At 42.1% G+C, this 16,180-nt stretch overlaps 1 protein-coding gene across 1 annotated transcript in view; it reads right to left on the bottom strand.

The window, feature by feature from the left end:
* KCNK1 (potassium two pore domain channel subfamily K member 1) overlaps positions 1–14,279 on the bottom strand; it is a 31,256-nt gene extending 16,977 nt beyond the window's left edge. Inside the window, exon 1 of the mRNA XM_030946257.1 lies at positions 13,632–14,279. Coding sequence (XP_030802117.1) covers positions 13,632–13,986 — 355 coding nt within the window. The 5' untranslated portion in view covers positions 13,987–14,279. The remainder of the gene's footprint in view (positions 1–13,631) is intronic.
* Between the last annotated feature and the right edge of the window lie 1,901 nt (positions 14,280–16,180).

The raw sequence follows: 16,180 nt of genomic DNA, 5'->3' as shown, positions 1-16,180 counted from the left end.
ATTATTAAGGTTTCGTATATTAATGGATTTTCAAAGCCACTGATCATCAAGATTAACAAGCAATCAAAGAAACAAGTTCTTTAAAAACCTTCGTAAGAACTTCAATACCAACTTCAAGGTATTGAAAGGGGTTGTTGTGGTTTAACCCCAGGTGGCAGCTAAGTACCATACAGCTGTTTGCTCACTCCTCCCTCATGGTGGGGAGGAGAATTAGGAACAAAAAGTAAAACTTATGGGTTGAGATAATAAATTTTAGCAATTAAAACAAAGTGAAATACAATAATAATAATAATAATAATGACAATAATTATAATGAAAGGAGAATGAAAGGAATAAAAGCCAAGACAGACAAAAGAAGCCCACACAATTGCTCATCACCTGTTGCCTGATGTCCATGCCATCCCCATGCAGCAGTTGGCCTCTACCAGCCAACTTCCCCCAGTTCATACACTGGGCACCATGTTCTATGGTGTGGAATATCCCTTTGGACAGTTTAGGTCAGGTGCCCTGGCCACGAGCCCTTACAGCTCCTTGTGCACCTGCTCCCTGGTAGATCATGGGAAACTGAAAAGTCCTTGACTTGGGGAAAGCACTACTGAGCAATAACCAAAATTTCAGCATGTTATCAACCTTACTCTCATAGTCAATACAGAACAGAGCACTGTACCAGCTACTAAGAAGAAAACGAACTCTATCCCAGCTGAAACCAGGGCAGGGTACAAGCCTTTTTACAGTTCTTCCTGAGGTTCACATCCTGAAATATTCAAGCTAGGACAAAAAGAACTTAACATGGACAATGTTTTGGCAGAGATAAAATATCATTAATGATTAGACTTAGCCAGCAGCTTGTCCACGATATTGATCTTCTCATTTCTCATGTTGATTCAGTAAAACAACACAATGAGGATTTCACCTTGACTGCAGCATAGAAGTGGTATATCTCTCACACAATAGATTTTACACATCCAGATTTTGTCTGTAATTCCAGAAGTCTGCACCTATGGAAAAATTCCTTTTAGCAGCTAAGACACATTTAGCATCTAAGAGGCAGCGAAGCTCAGAGGACACACACTTTCTGAACAGACTGATAGAAGATGGATCTTTCTTCTTACAGAAAAGGTCTGGAACCACAGATTCATTCCATGCTGCAACTTTGTATTTCCACAGCCTCTCTAATTTTAATGCAACAGGTTTTCAAGTTCTATCAATTACTTCAGCTTTCTACCACATGAAAGACCTTGTGTATGCATGGTGTACCACAGGGATGTGCCAGGTGCTACTGCTAAACCCAGCACCTGTGCACTGTAGTGCTCTGCTTGAAGCCTGGTACAGTTCACTAGAAAAGAGACTTTTAAAAATTTATAATTCACACCTGTTACCATCCCAAATGCACCCTGGGATGCATCAAAAGCTTTGAATGTGTTGCAGTGGCACTTACTGCAGTGTTTTAATCACATATCCAGTTACTGAAGAATACCTATCTAGTCTTGCAAATTTAATTTCTCTCATTGAAATGAGCCACAGTTTTTCTTCCTACCATCTGGAAATAAAAAGAAACAACCAGCTGCAAATTAGTAGGCTTTCCACCTCCACTTTGAAACAAAGATTGCTTTATTGCGCCATCAGAAATTACAGAGCATGAAAACAGTGAAGGAAACTTGCATTGTGGGCAGTAAGGAATTATCACACAACATTAAAAAATTAGGCCATTTCACGCTGTGGAGTTAAAATCAAATCTGTAAGCAGCATCTTTGCATTAAAATGCAACCTCACGTAGAAGAAAGTGTTATCTACTAGATGCAGCAGGGGAATAGAAATATTTACTTCTAATCTTGTTATTGATTTGACATCTGGAACTCAGGGAAATTACAAGCATCAACTCCCTTGTTTGGCAGAGAAAGACACATAGTTCTTGCCTATTTTGGTAAGATATTTCAATATTTCATATATAAGTCAGTCACCCTAATGTACTTGAATGTGGATAAATCCTATTACTATCTTCTGTTTCAAAAGTTATTTCTCAGAAACATAAAAATTTTAACAACACATAACGCCAAATAGAAGCAAAACAATTTAACACAAATAGGAGAAAATCACTAAAGCAACTAAAAACACACAGAACTGAAGTACTCCACTTTCATGCAAGCACATTCCATCTGGAATAATAAATTATGAGACAATACTTACATAAGGACCAAAGTGAGATACTTTTACAGATGAGATGACTTATTCAAAACTCTAAATTACAGTCTAAACATGATGCTTGATGATACTCACACATCTGAATACAGTCAAGCTGAATATATTCACCATTTCAAGCTCAAAATAGAACACAAATTTGCAAAACTCAATTGGGGAAATACTGTTGTGAGAACTAGTTTACTGAACCATAAACAGATTTTATAGATACACTAGTCCTATTCAATTACTCACATGTTTAAGACATCCCACATAGCAAACAATAATCGTGGGAAACACAAATTTGATTAGTTACACTGGAATAAGGACAAATGGGATAATCATAGCTCTGTATGTCCTATCACTAAATAAAGGGAAAGGAAAAGAACTGTGGTTGCACATACTTCTTATGTTCACAAGCAGATGAAATGTAAAGGGTTTTGCTTATCTAGAAGTTATTTAGAAATAAACAAGAATGTAGCACTTAGAATGGTTAACTACATACACAATACATGCATACATATACACATACATACACCTACATACATACTATTGTGGTCCTGTTGGCAACAGACCTAGCACAGGGCTGGAACCTAGGATGAGAATCAGGGATCCACTTCCTACCACTGGCAAAGCTGTTAGGTAGGCTCAGCCCATTTTGTTTTACAACACCCTGAGCAAACCCTTAGCTAGGTAAAGAGAGGCATCCCGCATGCTAAAGCAGAGAAAATGCTGCCACCTTCTCACAAAGGCTGCTCAGGCATTTGATCAGTTATGTGGGCAGCATTATCTGGGGTCTAGTGTGTCTTCCACACATAGTACACAACTGAACAATTCCCTAGAAGGGAGAGGCAACATTTCTGGATTCTCCACTGAAGTAAAGATACAGAAATGTTCATTGCGCACTTTGATGTGGCTTCTGTAAAACTCTATTCAAGTAGCCGTGATTTCCTCTAATATTACTGAGCAGAAAAACTATTACTAAAGGAAAAGAAGAAAGAACATCAAATTCAAGAAAATAAAAGCCTGCTGAAGTGCACCCACAGGATGGGAAATCAGCTTACTGTATGGGAACACAGCCTAGCAGCATAAATGGAGACAAAACACACTAGTTCCTATTCTCAACCATACTAATGGCTCATACATGGTCTTTCACAATTGTTTTTCCTTTGTCTGAGCTTATCCTTTAGCAAAATACACAGAAATGTCACTGTGATCTCTCAAGATGCAAAACATAACAGTGGTGCACTAATCAGCAAAGCAGTTTCTGGTATGCACATGCTTCAAGATCCACTGATAAAACATTATCCAAAAATGCGAAAGATTATCACCATCTTCCTCGTGACATCTAAGGACATGGTGTAATGCAAGGCTAAAACCAGGAGCTCAAACTTCTGTTTGAGATGTTGAGTGAGCTTCCATCTTTTGCTTTGATTGAGATTCATGGCTAACAGTAACTCCTAGGATAAATGACATTTTCCTCGAAGCAGCATACAGAATACTCTCAGGTGGCAGCTAGAAAACCTGACCTGAACACTCAGGTGGCTTCAATGACTACACAGAGCTGCACTAAAAGATACAACTGAAAATTAAAGACGAATCTTTCCACTATAGGTAGGCAGAATGTAAATACATAACACTGAGGCCTAAATCTAAGACCTGAGATTAGTCTTGGATTTAGTTTTTTTCCTTATCAACATGAATTGTTGATTCACACAGTGCTGTATCCTGTAGTGTCTGAAATTCCTTGAATACACAACCAGAGTTGCAGCAGTAGACCAGGAGTCAGACTGAAGTCCTGGATTTCTCAACAGATGTGTAACTGCACAGAGGTAAATTAAACAATCCTCACATTAGAGAAATCCATTCCTAAGTACTAATCACTCAAATTATTTACAGAATTTTGTGTTAATTTCTGTGTACCACTCAGAGTTTACAGTAGCTGGCATTTTCAAATAGTAACACAATGATACTTCTTTGAGCCCTGTCCATTTTTGCTATACTGCTCAGTCAGCATCCCAACACTAACCAAAACAGAGCCATGGAAATCACTCATCATAGAACTGTTAAAGTTGGAAAAACTCTCCAGGATCACCAAGTCCAACCATCAACCTATATAACATATATAAATAAGTAACAAGACCTGCTGTGAAGTGTTTAAAATTTAATTGTCCATTAGTAAATCATACAGCCTAGAGCTTCCGAAACTACAAGAGATGGAAGTTCTTTGGTTCGCTTTAGAGTTTTCTCATTTCCTTTAGGCTGTAGGCTTCAAAGGAAAAGGTCTATGCAATTCTTGTACAGCATACAGCTGGGAAAACAGCTACTTTGAATAACATACAAAGCAGAGATTCCAAGGCCTTCCCATATTAAATAAAAGGATCAATTTTTAAGGCTCTTTTTCCCTTTCTGTGGAGAGAGATGTATGGACTTCTATAATGAAGTCCCCAAGAGTTTAACATCCAAACAATTTAATTTTTAGCAGATCTCTGGGTATGTTGCTACTTTCTGAACATGAGGTTTTTTCCACTTTAAAGCCACATACAGTAGAGTCTCAATCTATCAGGGAAGAGGTGAAATCAGATTTTTGCCTTGTGCTTACATTTGGTGACTGAAGTAACATCTCCTTTTCCAACTACATTGTAAACAAAAGAGGATACCTACTCTAACTTGCTTCTGGACTTTGGCACTAGTACTGCATGTTGCAATGTCTGAGGCTGCCAATCACTCAACTGAGCAAAACAGGTGTTCATAGTGTGCCACATAGTTTTAAAATACCAAAGAAAGTAGAAGACCAAGTATCATATAAGAGAAAATCCAATACAGACTATAAAATAAAATCATATGTAAGTCCCATTCCAGTCAGTGCTGCATCAGTGGAGATTTTCTGAAGGATTACTTTTGCCTCTTAATGCTGAGAAATCTCATACTTGGAAATAATTATAGTTTTAGTATGCATTTCATAGAGTCTTAGAATGGTTTGGGTTGGAAGGGACCTTAAAGATCATCTTGCTCCAACCACCCGTGCCATGGGCAGGACACCTTTCACTAGAGCAGGTTGCTCAGGGCCCTATCCAAATCTGGCCTTGAACATTTCCAGAGATGGGGCCTCTATAACTAGATTCATCTCTCATTCTGCTTACTGGGAAAAAAAAAACCAAACGTGAACAATGATGTGTCTCAACCTTATAATTTCAGTATCTAATTCTGGTTGGTCTTTCTTTTACCTTAAACCCACTTATATGTATAGTCTTAGAAACCTTCTGTGAAGAAGCTACTGTTGAAGAATTTAAGGTTATTCAGCTGAGTCAATTTAAACAGTGTTTAAATAATTGAAAGACACAGAAGGAGGTACTCATACTGCAAGCAAAATGAAATTCATTTTAGCCTTTTCATTTAATTTTGAGCTATTTTAAGCATATTCAGAAAAAATACTCAGTGTGTCAGACATGCAATACATGAGGAACAAAATATATGACAAAACCCCCTTCTTGTAGCAGCAATGCTCTCAAAAGCTGCATTTGCAATGATATTAAATTACGCTTGAAAACATTCTATACAGAGATTCTGGTCAGGCCAGAAGTTTTCAATTTGTGGTTAGAGGCAGAAAACCTCTACTTGCTGTTATCATAACAGTCTGGACTCACAATCTGCAGGAGAAAGATGGAATTCTGCTGTAAAGTTTCTAGCACTAAACAGTATGCAACTTTGTCAGAGGGCACAGACTCAATATCTCACACACAAGCAAAGGGTACTTGGAAGACTACTGGGCCAGCTTGTTCTGCTGGCAAAACCTGTTTCCCAGCCCAACCTGCAACTGGCATTTCCCTGGTTCCTCAAAGATGATGTGATACCTTCCAAAGCTGCTGCAGTGACTGGCACAGAATCAGTTTGGAGTACAGACCATGGTAATACTCAGTTAGTAAATGTTTGGAGTCTGGTGACAGCTGGTGTACCACTTAGATTCATATGTGCTTTTCCTACAAGGACACTGGTACGTTCTGTTTTCAGAGATGAATGTGTATCTTTTCCTTTCCAAGGGAAAGGAAATCCATATGTTCTTCCAAGAGGCACTTGGATACTTTTGTGAAGCACAGCCACTTGAAAAGCTCTGCTCCATTGATTCCTTTCAGTGCTGCTCTTAACCAGAACCACATTGCTGTTTTGACCTCATAAGAAACAATCTGTTTACGGTTTAGGCAGGGTTCTTCCATGAAAAAGATGGCTGGTACATTTCTCCTAGACCTTCTGGGTCACCATCAGTAACTACTGTAGGTCATCAGCCGAATTTTGTACAAATATCCTAACTCTCAAGCAGCTGAGGTCAGACCCAGCAAGGCAGTAGGTATTTAGGTAGCCAATTCCCAAGAAATTTTTTATTACTTTTCTTGAATCCTGAAGACATCAAAACTCTCATAGGAATCCTATTTTTTCCTTAAAATGCTAAACTTCTACTTCTTCACGGGCCAAGAAATACTCTGGTCTTCATATGGTTTAGTAGCTTGTAACCTACTTTATCATTAACCTGGAGCAGTGACTAAAACAGACATTAGTCCATAGATATGATGTTACTCTATTTAAAAAACTCCATAGATTATTAAAATGATGATGCAGTGGGTCAAAGTGAAACAAGGGAAGAACCAACAAATAAACGAAAACAGGAGAAACAACAAGTTTAAAAGACCTTTAAAAAATTATATTCAGAAAAAAGTGAAAATCCTACCAAGTAATGGCCAGGAACTGCAGGATTTGGTTGTTAAGTTTTAGAAATCCTGCTCTGAAAGTATACATGACTTTTAACTTAGGACTTGATTTGGAGATGTCGGTAGAATAATAATACGAATTCCAGCTTTACAAAAGGGTTGAAACATAGAAAATGTTTAATGAAAGGCAATTTTGCAGGAGATGACTCTCTTGCTTTCAACTGTTTGTGTTTCAGTACAGGAGGAATGACCCTAGGCCAAACACAGAAGGACTACAGAGGCAGCAGCTGCAGTCCTTCGCCTGCTGAGAGCTGCTGGTGGGGCTCCTCATCATTGGCAATTTAGCAAGGCAAGAGGAATTGGAAGATACAGAAGTGAGGACAGAGTTTGTAAGAAAGACATTCCACCCATCAGCAGCCAGCAGCACTGGTAATACAATAATACAGTCTTGGTAATCCATGGCTTCCCCAGTTTCTGTCAGGAGATGTTTTTCCTACTCACTGGCCTGTAAAGAAGGCCAAATATTGGTTTAGAGTGACTCGACACCCTTTGTTTCAGCAAGCACAAGCAGGATTTTTGGCTTAGCTGATTGCTGTAGTCCCATGAGAAACCAGGAACTACCACCCTGCCTGGAACACAAGACAGGGACAGACCCAGATTTCCTCTCTGCCACTGCTTACTGCAGTAGAAGAAAACAAGACCTTTGTCCTGGGCACACAAGAGATAATGTGACCAATCTGCTGGCTGATCTCTGTTACTCATCTCTGGTAACTGAGTGCCTTCTGTTCTTAAGTCCAGAACCTAATACCTTTCTCAAAAATGTTTATTAACATGGATTTTGACAAAATACAGGGGTTTTGGAGATATTCACACCACACATTTTTGGTAAGTGTATTTTGGTAGGTTTGCTTGGTTTTGTGTTTTTAGGGGTTTTTTTCAGTTTGCTTGGGCTTTTTAACTTGTCAAGTGCCCTCTTTTCTGGTTGTAAATGTGATTTTTTTTTCTTTTTTACTATTTCATTGAACGTTCCCATTATTTTGTGTTGTAAGGCAGAGATACCAGAAGCATCCAAGACAGTTTCTCAGTATGACTCCATACATACTCAACTTTCACAACTTCCCTAGATGGTGGTCTTTTTGTCTCCTCTTCCGAAGGAGTTCTAGAAAACCCTAGTTCAAATCCTTGTACTGAGAATAACATTAAGCTGAACTCAACTGAAATCTCCCACATCCCAGGAGACAGCATCTTGACCCTGGGGCCAGACTAAAATATGACAACCGCAAATCTGCAACTGCTCCATGGGTACAGAGTGAAGGAACTTCACTTGAGAAGAAAGCAGACACACAGGCAGACAGAATGACTCTTTGACTTTGTGTTTATAGCACTTAATGCAAGAGGTAGGATGCCTGGTTCCAGGACAGTCTATTGATCTGAAGGCCAACAGCCTTGGGGCCAGTAGCTGTGATCACCCTGTCCCAGAAAACCCTGTAGGCTTCAACCACTTGGCTTCAGATACAAACAGTTAGCTTACTGAATGTAATCCCTTTCCTCTGGCATCTTTCTCAACCTACCTTTTCTCTCAGAATGTCTGCTGGATAAAAACCATTCTGTTGCAGAGTACAGCACAACCTCCCTTTGCTTCCGAGATCATCCCCAGCAAATTACCTTTTCCTGTAGATGTTATTTCCAAGTAACAAACACCCCTTAAAAGAAAAACAAAGTTCCCAAAGTTTGGCATCCTTACCCTGGTGAATAGCTGCAATTCATCACAACAATTTAAATAATCTATGAGTGCTGCAGTCAGGGCAACAGCACAATGAAGCTTCAGTGTTCTGCTGGAGTCAGGAGGGACTACCAGTGAGACAGATCTGAGTTTAATCCATCATCAAGCTTGTATATTTTCAGATAAGAGGCAACAGAGAATCTTATGTCAGGTCTCTAGACAGACATTTGGTATGAATTATGAAACACATTTATTTGGTGTGTATTAATGAGATAATACAGGCATCACCAGGGACACAGCCCACATATTCTGACAGCAGCAAAAACAACATATGCATTTTACATTGAATTCAAGCATGGGACAGAAAACCTTGTTGTCCCTAAAGCCTCTGTAAACTGTCCTCTTATTTATTATTTATACCTTAAGTTATATTCACATCTTTCTATACAGGTTTGAGAGATCTCAGTAGTTTCTTCCACCTGAGGGCTCTACTGTAAGAGCCTACAAATCTTATGATGTCTTTGTAATGCTCCACTGTCATGCTTTCATGGTCCTCACTCATCTTCTATGGATTTGTTCAGATCTGTAATGCACACTAAATATGCACTGGATGTAGGGCCTGCTCCCCTGAGGGAGAAGAAAGGCAAGAAAATCAAGCACTTGTGAGAAGAACATGGAGAAAATGATGCAGACTGCCAGGTTTCTCCTTCCCTGGTCTCTTCATACAGAATGCACTTTCTTTTGCAGTACATCACAACCTCACAGCCTGCTACATGTCATAAATAAAGGCATAGTTTAGTTTCTCTTGCAAGTAGCAATGCTTATGGGAGTCAGATCTAACAGAGAACACCCTTATAAATCAAATTATAGGTGCATTAACTCCTCATACAGCTTGGCAGTTAAATAACCTGAATGCAAAACTTTTCCTGAAAGCCATACTGTATCTTTACTTGCCCTTCAACCAAGCACTTTCAAAGTGGCAGCCTCTGTCAGCATTTATCTGCAACTACTGAATTACTACTACCCCTTACTCCATTCAAAATACAGCGAGCAGAAACCCAAATTCAGTCCATTGTGGATCTTGGGTGATGGTCTCTGAATGTAGCACAATACACCCATGCTCAGCACCAACAATGAGATTGGTACAGGCTGAATTCTGGAGAAAACGCCGCTTTCACAAACCACTTTGCAGACAACCATGTTACAGGCTTCAGAAGCAGTCAAATACAGACAATCCTCCCCTCTCCTACTGCCTTAACTCCTGTGGTTCAAATGACAGGCCAGCTGACCTCAATCAAAAAATTTAAAACGTGTTGCCATCATGAAAGAGGCAATTTCTCACCTTTCCTCTGCAAATCCCTAAATCAGGACAAGACGATCCTCACTTCCTTCTCATGGGTATCTTGCCAACCCTATCACAGCAGAGAAGGATACAAAGCAGCTGTTCCTCAGCACCCCTCTGGTGTCTAGATGTTATATGAAACCTCCAGCCATGCCTGTAGGTGGCAAGGCTTGTAGATGAAGGTAAAAATACTCAAAGCTGGACAGTCAGAATAAGTCTTACAGCCCATTTGTATAAAATGCCATGGAATATCTTTGCACTGAGAAGACTCATTCCAGAAACAAACATAAAACTAAAGGCCCCAAGTTCCTAAATTGGCTGCTCCTTTCCTTCCCTACCTATTTTCCTTCAACAAGCAGAAATCAGTTACTTTTCATATCTGTCAACACAACCAGTATCAACTTCTTTGGTTGCTTCATTCTGCTTACAACTCGTGTAATGCAGTATTCCCATGTTGTACCAATATGGGATAAGATGTTAGACACCGACAGCACACCAAGATGAGTGAAAACACTACCTGCAAGGGTGAGTGCAAAAAATTACTTCTTTTATTGTTAAAAATAAAAGACTTTAGTACAGATGGCAGCACAACAAAGCCAACCAGAAAGAACTGCTTCAGCATAATGATTTGATGGCATCTAGCACTGAGACAAGCAGACCATAGATGTGTGTCAGGTATTAATTACAGGGCATTTCCAAGGCAGACACTACTTAAATGCACAACTGTATATTCTTAGTGTTTGGGTTATCAATTATTAATGACCAAAGTGCTTCACCTTACACATTGCTCATATGGCATTCTGCACAACTGCTTAAGTTGCATAGGGAGGAATAAAGTCAGAAGAGAAACTTGCTACCTGTCACTGCTACAATCTGCTGAAGCCTCACCACCAGTCCATTTCACTGCCCTTTGCTCGCCCGTCCTTCAGGCAGCTTGTGACAGTCCTGTGACAGCCCATGCGCACAGCAATATTAATTGCTTTCAAGTAGCAATTTGCCTTATTCTGCAATCACCTTTAAGATTTTTTTTTAATTCGTTAACTGGCTTTATCATTTTCTTCATGGATTTTCTCTAGTGAGTAAGAAGCCAAAGACTATAATAAGGACAGGAGGGAACAAGAAGAAAAGTCAGGGTTGCCAAATTTAAACACTTCCCCACATGCTTTATATAGAAAACTGAAAGGCTATGAAAGAAGCCTTGTCCTCTGTACAAGGGGTAGGTGTGCATTTATTTACATATGAGAGACAAATTCAGTCAGCTGAACATAAGGAACATCCAGCTGCTCCCTGTAATTTCAATTACACACAGAAACAACCCTCAACTGGAACCACAAGTAACAGGGTTCTCTTTTCTGCTTTTGCCCTTACTGTACTTGGCAAAGGGAGGGCATTTCAGGTGTACACTTTATAATAATACAGCATATTTTGAATCGTCAAGCATTTCTCAACAAGTGTTTGAGGTGGCCAGGCAGGTTCTTCTGCTTGTCATCCCTTTGAATGACCATTTCAAGAGACTGGAAAGATTTCTTGCACAGGTGCAGAGTCAATTGAAGGGAAAAAAATGCACCTCACCAGAAATACCTGTGCTCTGGGGAGAATTTGAACAAGCATTGGAGGTACTGTACTGGTCTGGATTTATACTTGTCTACTTGTACAAACTCAAATTTATATTAAATAGGGATTAAGTGCAGCTGAAGGCCACTGCATAAAACAAGAAACAGATGGATTTGGTTAAAAAGGGCCCAAGTCAAAGGACTATCAGACACAGAAGGAAGTACCACCACTTGATGCCTGGTCTACCACATCCGTGATGACTGGATGACCTCAGTTTATGAAGCTCACAGAAATAACAAAACTCACCTCATGCATGTCAGACCTCTGGGTTTTCTGCACACATGCCATGTAAGTGGCATTTTCTAAAAGGTTTTCCATTTGGACAATGGTATCTTGAGTCTTCTTCCCTGGCAAGGCCTCTAAGATCAAGCCAGCTAAACACGCAGGGCCAGCTTACACCTTGCCCTTCAGCAGAAATGCAGTGGGAAAGAGATATCCCTGCCTGAGCTGTACTACTCAAGCCAAACATCCTTAGCTGTGCATCAGCAGGAAGTGTTAAGGTGTTACCAACTCAGACCCAGCCCCACTGTCCCAACAGTGAACATTTTTTGACTGAGTCATTTAAAAAAAAAGTAGGATCTTTTTTAATTCCTTTTTTTTATTATTTTAATGTGATTTACTACACTACAGAAAAACAATTTGAATATAAAAATAGCTCTTGGACAAAATAATTTACATTTTATAGTACCTAACAGTACAACTGATTAGAAATTAAAAAAAGCAGGTCAATTCAGCTCCTTAAGTTTTAAGTGCTTTATAGCTTTACTGAAAGAAAAAGAAAGAAAAAAACTGAGCGCTGAAGTACTATCACAGTTCTATGCTTTTTTCATCAGCAGTATTCCTATATGTGGATTAATGCTTGGAAACTTTCACTGAAAGCATTTAGCTGCTTTAAGTGTGTAACTTTCTCTCTTCTTACAAACTCTAGTAATTAAGAAGTGGGGAGAGGAGGTGTTGGGGGGACACCCATAACCCTGTCTGACTTTTTAAAAACACAACTTCCTTATAACCCTAATCTGTATGCTCAATGGCAACTATTTATAGGACAAGTGCTGCCTGTTTGAGATCAGTCAGGAAGCACTAACGTATGAACAGGTAAGCAAATTATTAAATGTCATTATTAGTATCAGCTGATTAAATTTCCCATAATAGAAGGAGGGCTAACCTGGGGGCAAGGAGGGAAAAAAAATAAAGAAACAGTGCATCTTTTATAGCAGTATCAATGTACTGCCAAGACACAAAGCCCTCTCTGGTTAGACAAATTTTGGGGTGATTTTTTTAAAGCTTTTCTTATTTGACAAGCCCTTATTATTAGTGTTAGTGACCTGCATTCAAATCGCCAGAACCCAGCTTCCCCGCACAAAAGCCTGCACTCATCCTTTAGAACTGTCCACTTTAGCTGTGCACTGTGATGGTATGTGAAATGTAACTACTGTAAAAATAAGTGCTTGTAAAAACTATGGTCAGAGGAACGTTTCCTCGAGTTTTTCAAAACACCAATGCAAACTGCTATCTGGAAGAAAAGAAGCATTATCTTTCAGTCACTTATATGCAAATATTAAATGGAAATTGACAGTAAAACATGAAAATGAAATTTAACTTCATTATAACCGGGTTAGCAGTCCATCCCCGTCCATCCGTGTGTGTGTATCCCCCCTCCCCCGGGAAAGAATCAGCCAGGAAAAAAAAAAAAGAAAACACCAAAGGAGAACGCAAAGGAGTCACCTCTAGAAGCTTTTAAAAGTTCAAAGAAAGAGCCGGGCATCTCGCCGGATTTTAGAGACTGCCAACGATTTCAAGGTGGGGGAATCGGCAGCCTGGCTCTTGGCGCCGAAGTCACGGGGGGTCAGTGATGGGCGATGCACCCTAACAAAACACGCCAGTGGCACGGGAGAGTTTGGGAAGTGGCCTCCCTCCTGAGCCCCCCTCACGCCCAGGGCCGCGGGGTCGGCGGTCGCTCCGTGCCCCGGTCCCGGCTGCCCCACACCGGCCCCGCCGCCGCCGCGGGGCCCTCGGGGGTCCGGGCCTCCCCGGAAGGCCTCCGGCAGCGGGCAAAGCGCATTTGCCTTACCCGTGGTGGAGAGGACGGTGCTGGCGAAGAAGAGGGAGGAGGTGAAGTCCCAGTTCCAGTTTCCCGAGGCGTTGCTGAGCACCGAGACGCCGTAGTTGCTGGCCTCCAGCACCCGCACCAGGAACTGCTCCAGCTGCTGCTCCGAGAGGCAGGCGTGCTCCTCCAGGAAGCGCTGCTTCAGCTTGCCCAGCTCCTGGCGCAGCAGGTCTTCGTAGGGCAGCTCCACCGAGGAGAAGACCACGGCGCCGAACACCAGGTAGAGCAGGTAGCCCAGCACCAGCAGCGCGAAGCACCAGGCGGAGCGGTGCTGCTCCACCAGCCGCACGCAGGAGCTGCCCGCCAGCGACTGCAGCATCTTCCCGAGCCGGGGCCGGCTGAGCCCCGGGCCGGGCCGGGCCGCTGAGGGGAGCGGGGGCTGAGGGAAGCAGGGAAGGGAAGGGGGAGTGCGGCCGGCGGCTGCCCCCCGAGCGGCCGCGGGCTGGCTTGGAGGGCGCGGAGCGGCGCTGATGTGGCGCTCACGTGGGCGCGCGGCGCAGGTACCGCGGCGGAGGGAGGGACGCAGGCAGGGAGGAAGGGCCTCCCCCCCCCTCCTCCTCCTCCTGCCGCCGATGCTGGTCCCGCCGCCTCGTGCTGGGACGCCGGCGCTTTCTCTCGCTGCTGTTCCCTGTCTCCGAGTAACGCGTGGAATCCCCCCCTGGCGCTCCGAGAAGCCGAGCCGAGAGCCTCCCCCCGCCCCGCGCTGCGGCGGAGGTTTATTCCCCTTTCCGCACAAAAGTCTCTGGAGATTTCCTTGCCCCGCTGCTCCCCGCCCCCTGCGGTGAGAAATCCCCAAAACAGCAATTCCTTCCACTATTTGTTGTTATTATTTATTTATTCATTCATTCACGCTTCAACGCAGCATAAGGTGACGCAGTGTGAAGCGGGAGGCTGACTTTCATTCAGTGCAGGATGAGTTCAAGGAGAAACCCAGATGTCAGGTGTTGAAGTCCTCCCTCAGGGCTGTAACTTCAAAATGGGGCCTGTTTGGGGGTGCGGTTTGAACCAGGTGACCTCCAGCAGCTCCCCAAACAAGCTAAAGGAGTCTTTGCTCTTGTGAGACGCTTTAATAGTGTGGAGTGCCTGGCTAGTGCTCAGAGCAGCATCCTTGGTGAATACAAATGTGCTGTGCAGCCAGCCCTCTGTGTAGCCCCAGCCAGAGATCTTCACAAGTTTCACTGTGAATGCTTCTTTCTTCATCCATCTCAAACTCCAACCAGCAACCACACAGTCAACTTGCCAGATGAGGCTCCCCACCATATGAAAAGGAGCAGTAAAAAGTACAGGTTCCCAAACTATCCCTTAGGGTGAATAAAGACAGCTTCTAGTAAAGCAGAGAGAAAGGGTTCCCCAATCACAAAGTTCTGCCATGGCCCTTCCACCTCTCAGCTAATGGCAATTTATACAGACACAAAGGAGCAACTTGCAAATTAGATATTTACCAGGGCTGAGCCAGGGAGTTTGGACAGAGTAAATAAAATCCAGCAACCTATCTTAAGCTGTGACATATCCCTCTAAGCTTTAAGGACTAGTGTGGGAAAAGAATAGAAAAATGAAAGGCAAAAAAAAATAATTCAGGCTTAAAACTTAAAATTATATGTCAACATTTCCTTTTATACAAGAGCTACATGAAGCTATGGGCTAAATCTGGCCTGACAGAACAGCTCATCCAGTTCCTGGTCTGTTCCCCACTGCCAGCCACAGCTGGGTCATTCCAGGGCCTTGAACACATCCCCCACCCCCGTGTTTCATTAAAATATAAGTGTGCTCTTGCATGCAAACAGCAGCTGCTTGAATGGTTGGTCAGTAGAGCACTGGGGGGATGTGGGTGGTACACAGGAGACAGGCTGAGCAGGCAGACTCACAGACTCTCCATGACGTGCTGGGAGAACACATGTGATATTCATGATAGCCAGTGGTCATGTCTTTGCTCTGAAACAGAATTTTCCCAACCTTCAAGCCAAATATTTGTTTAAAGGTTAGAAAATGTTTGCCTAAGAACACACCTCTCTTCAGTTATAGGAAACTGTGGCTGGGTAAGCTGAACCAGCCTCCTTCAGTTTTCCATTTTTATGAATCAGTCACTCTCCATTTTTAGAAGCCTCTCACACTTGGAGGTTTGTTGGGCTGAAGAGAAAAGGAGGACTCTCTGCTGAACAGAGCCTGCAGTACCCTCCTAACTCAATTTTTATCTCCGGCGCTTTTTAGAGGCATGGGCTGAGGAGAACAATTGCAGAGCATCACAGCTGTTCACCAAAGCAAACATCTGGAAAGTCTGAGTTTTAGCCACCATTATTGATATTCATATTTTTACTCAAAGTGCCTAACATAATGAATAACTTAGTTATAGATTTCTTTGGGATAGGAAGGTGTCTTCATATTCAGTTTTCTGATTTTGAGTGATGATATTTACCTTGATAATATCACATGTGATGGCAGTTATGGCATTCCAGCTTCATTCCACAGCATGCTATATCCATTTACATGTTTTGCTAGTCAAAGATTAGGCTAGC

The sequence above is a fragment of the Camarhynchus parvulus genome, chromosome 3 (genome assembly GCF_901933205.1).
Source record: "Camarhynchus parvulus chromosome 3, STF_HiC, whole genome shotgun sequence".
Taxonomy (NCBI): domain Eukaryota; kingdom Metazoa; phylum Chordata; class Aves; order Passeriformes; family Thraupidae; genus Camarhynchus; species Camarhynchus parvulus.
Note: the sequence above shows the minus strand (reverse complement) of the source record. Positions and strands in the feature narration are given on the sequence as shown.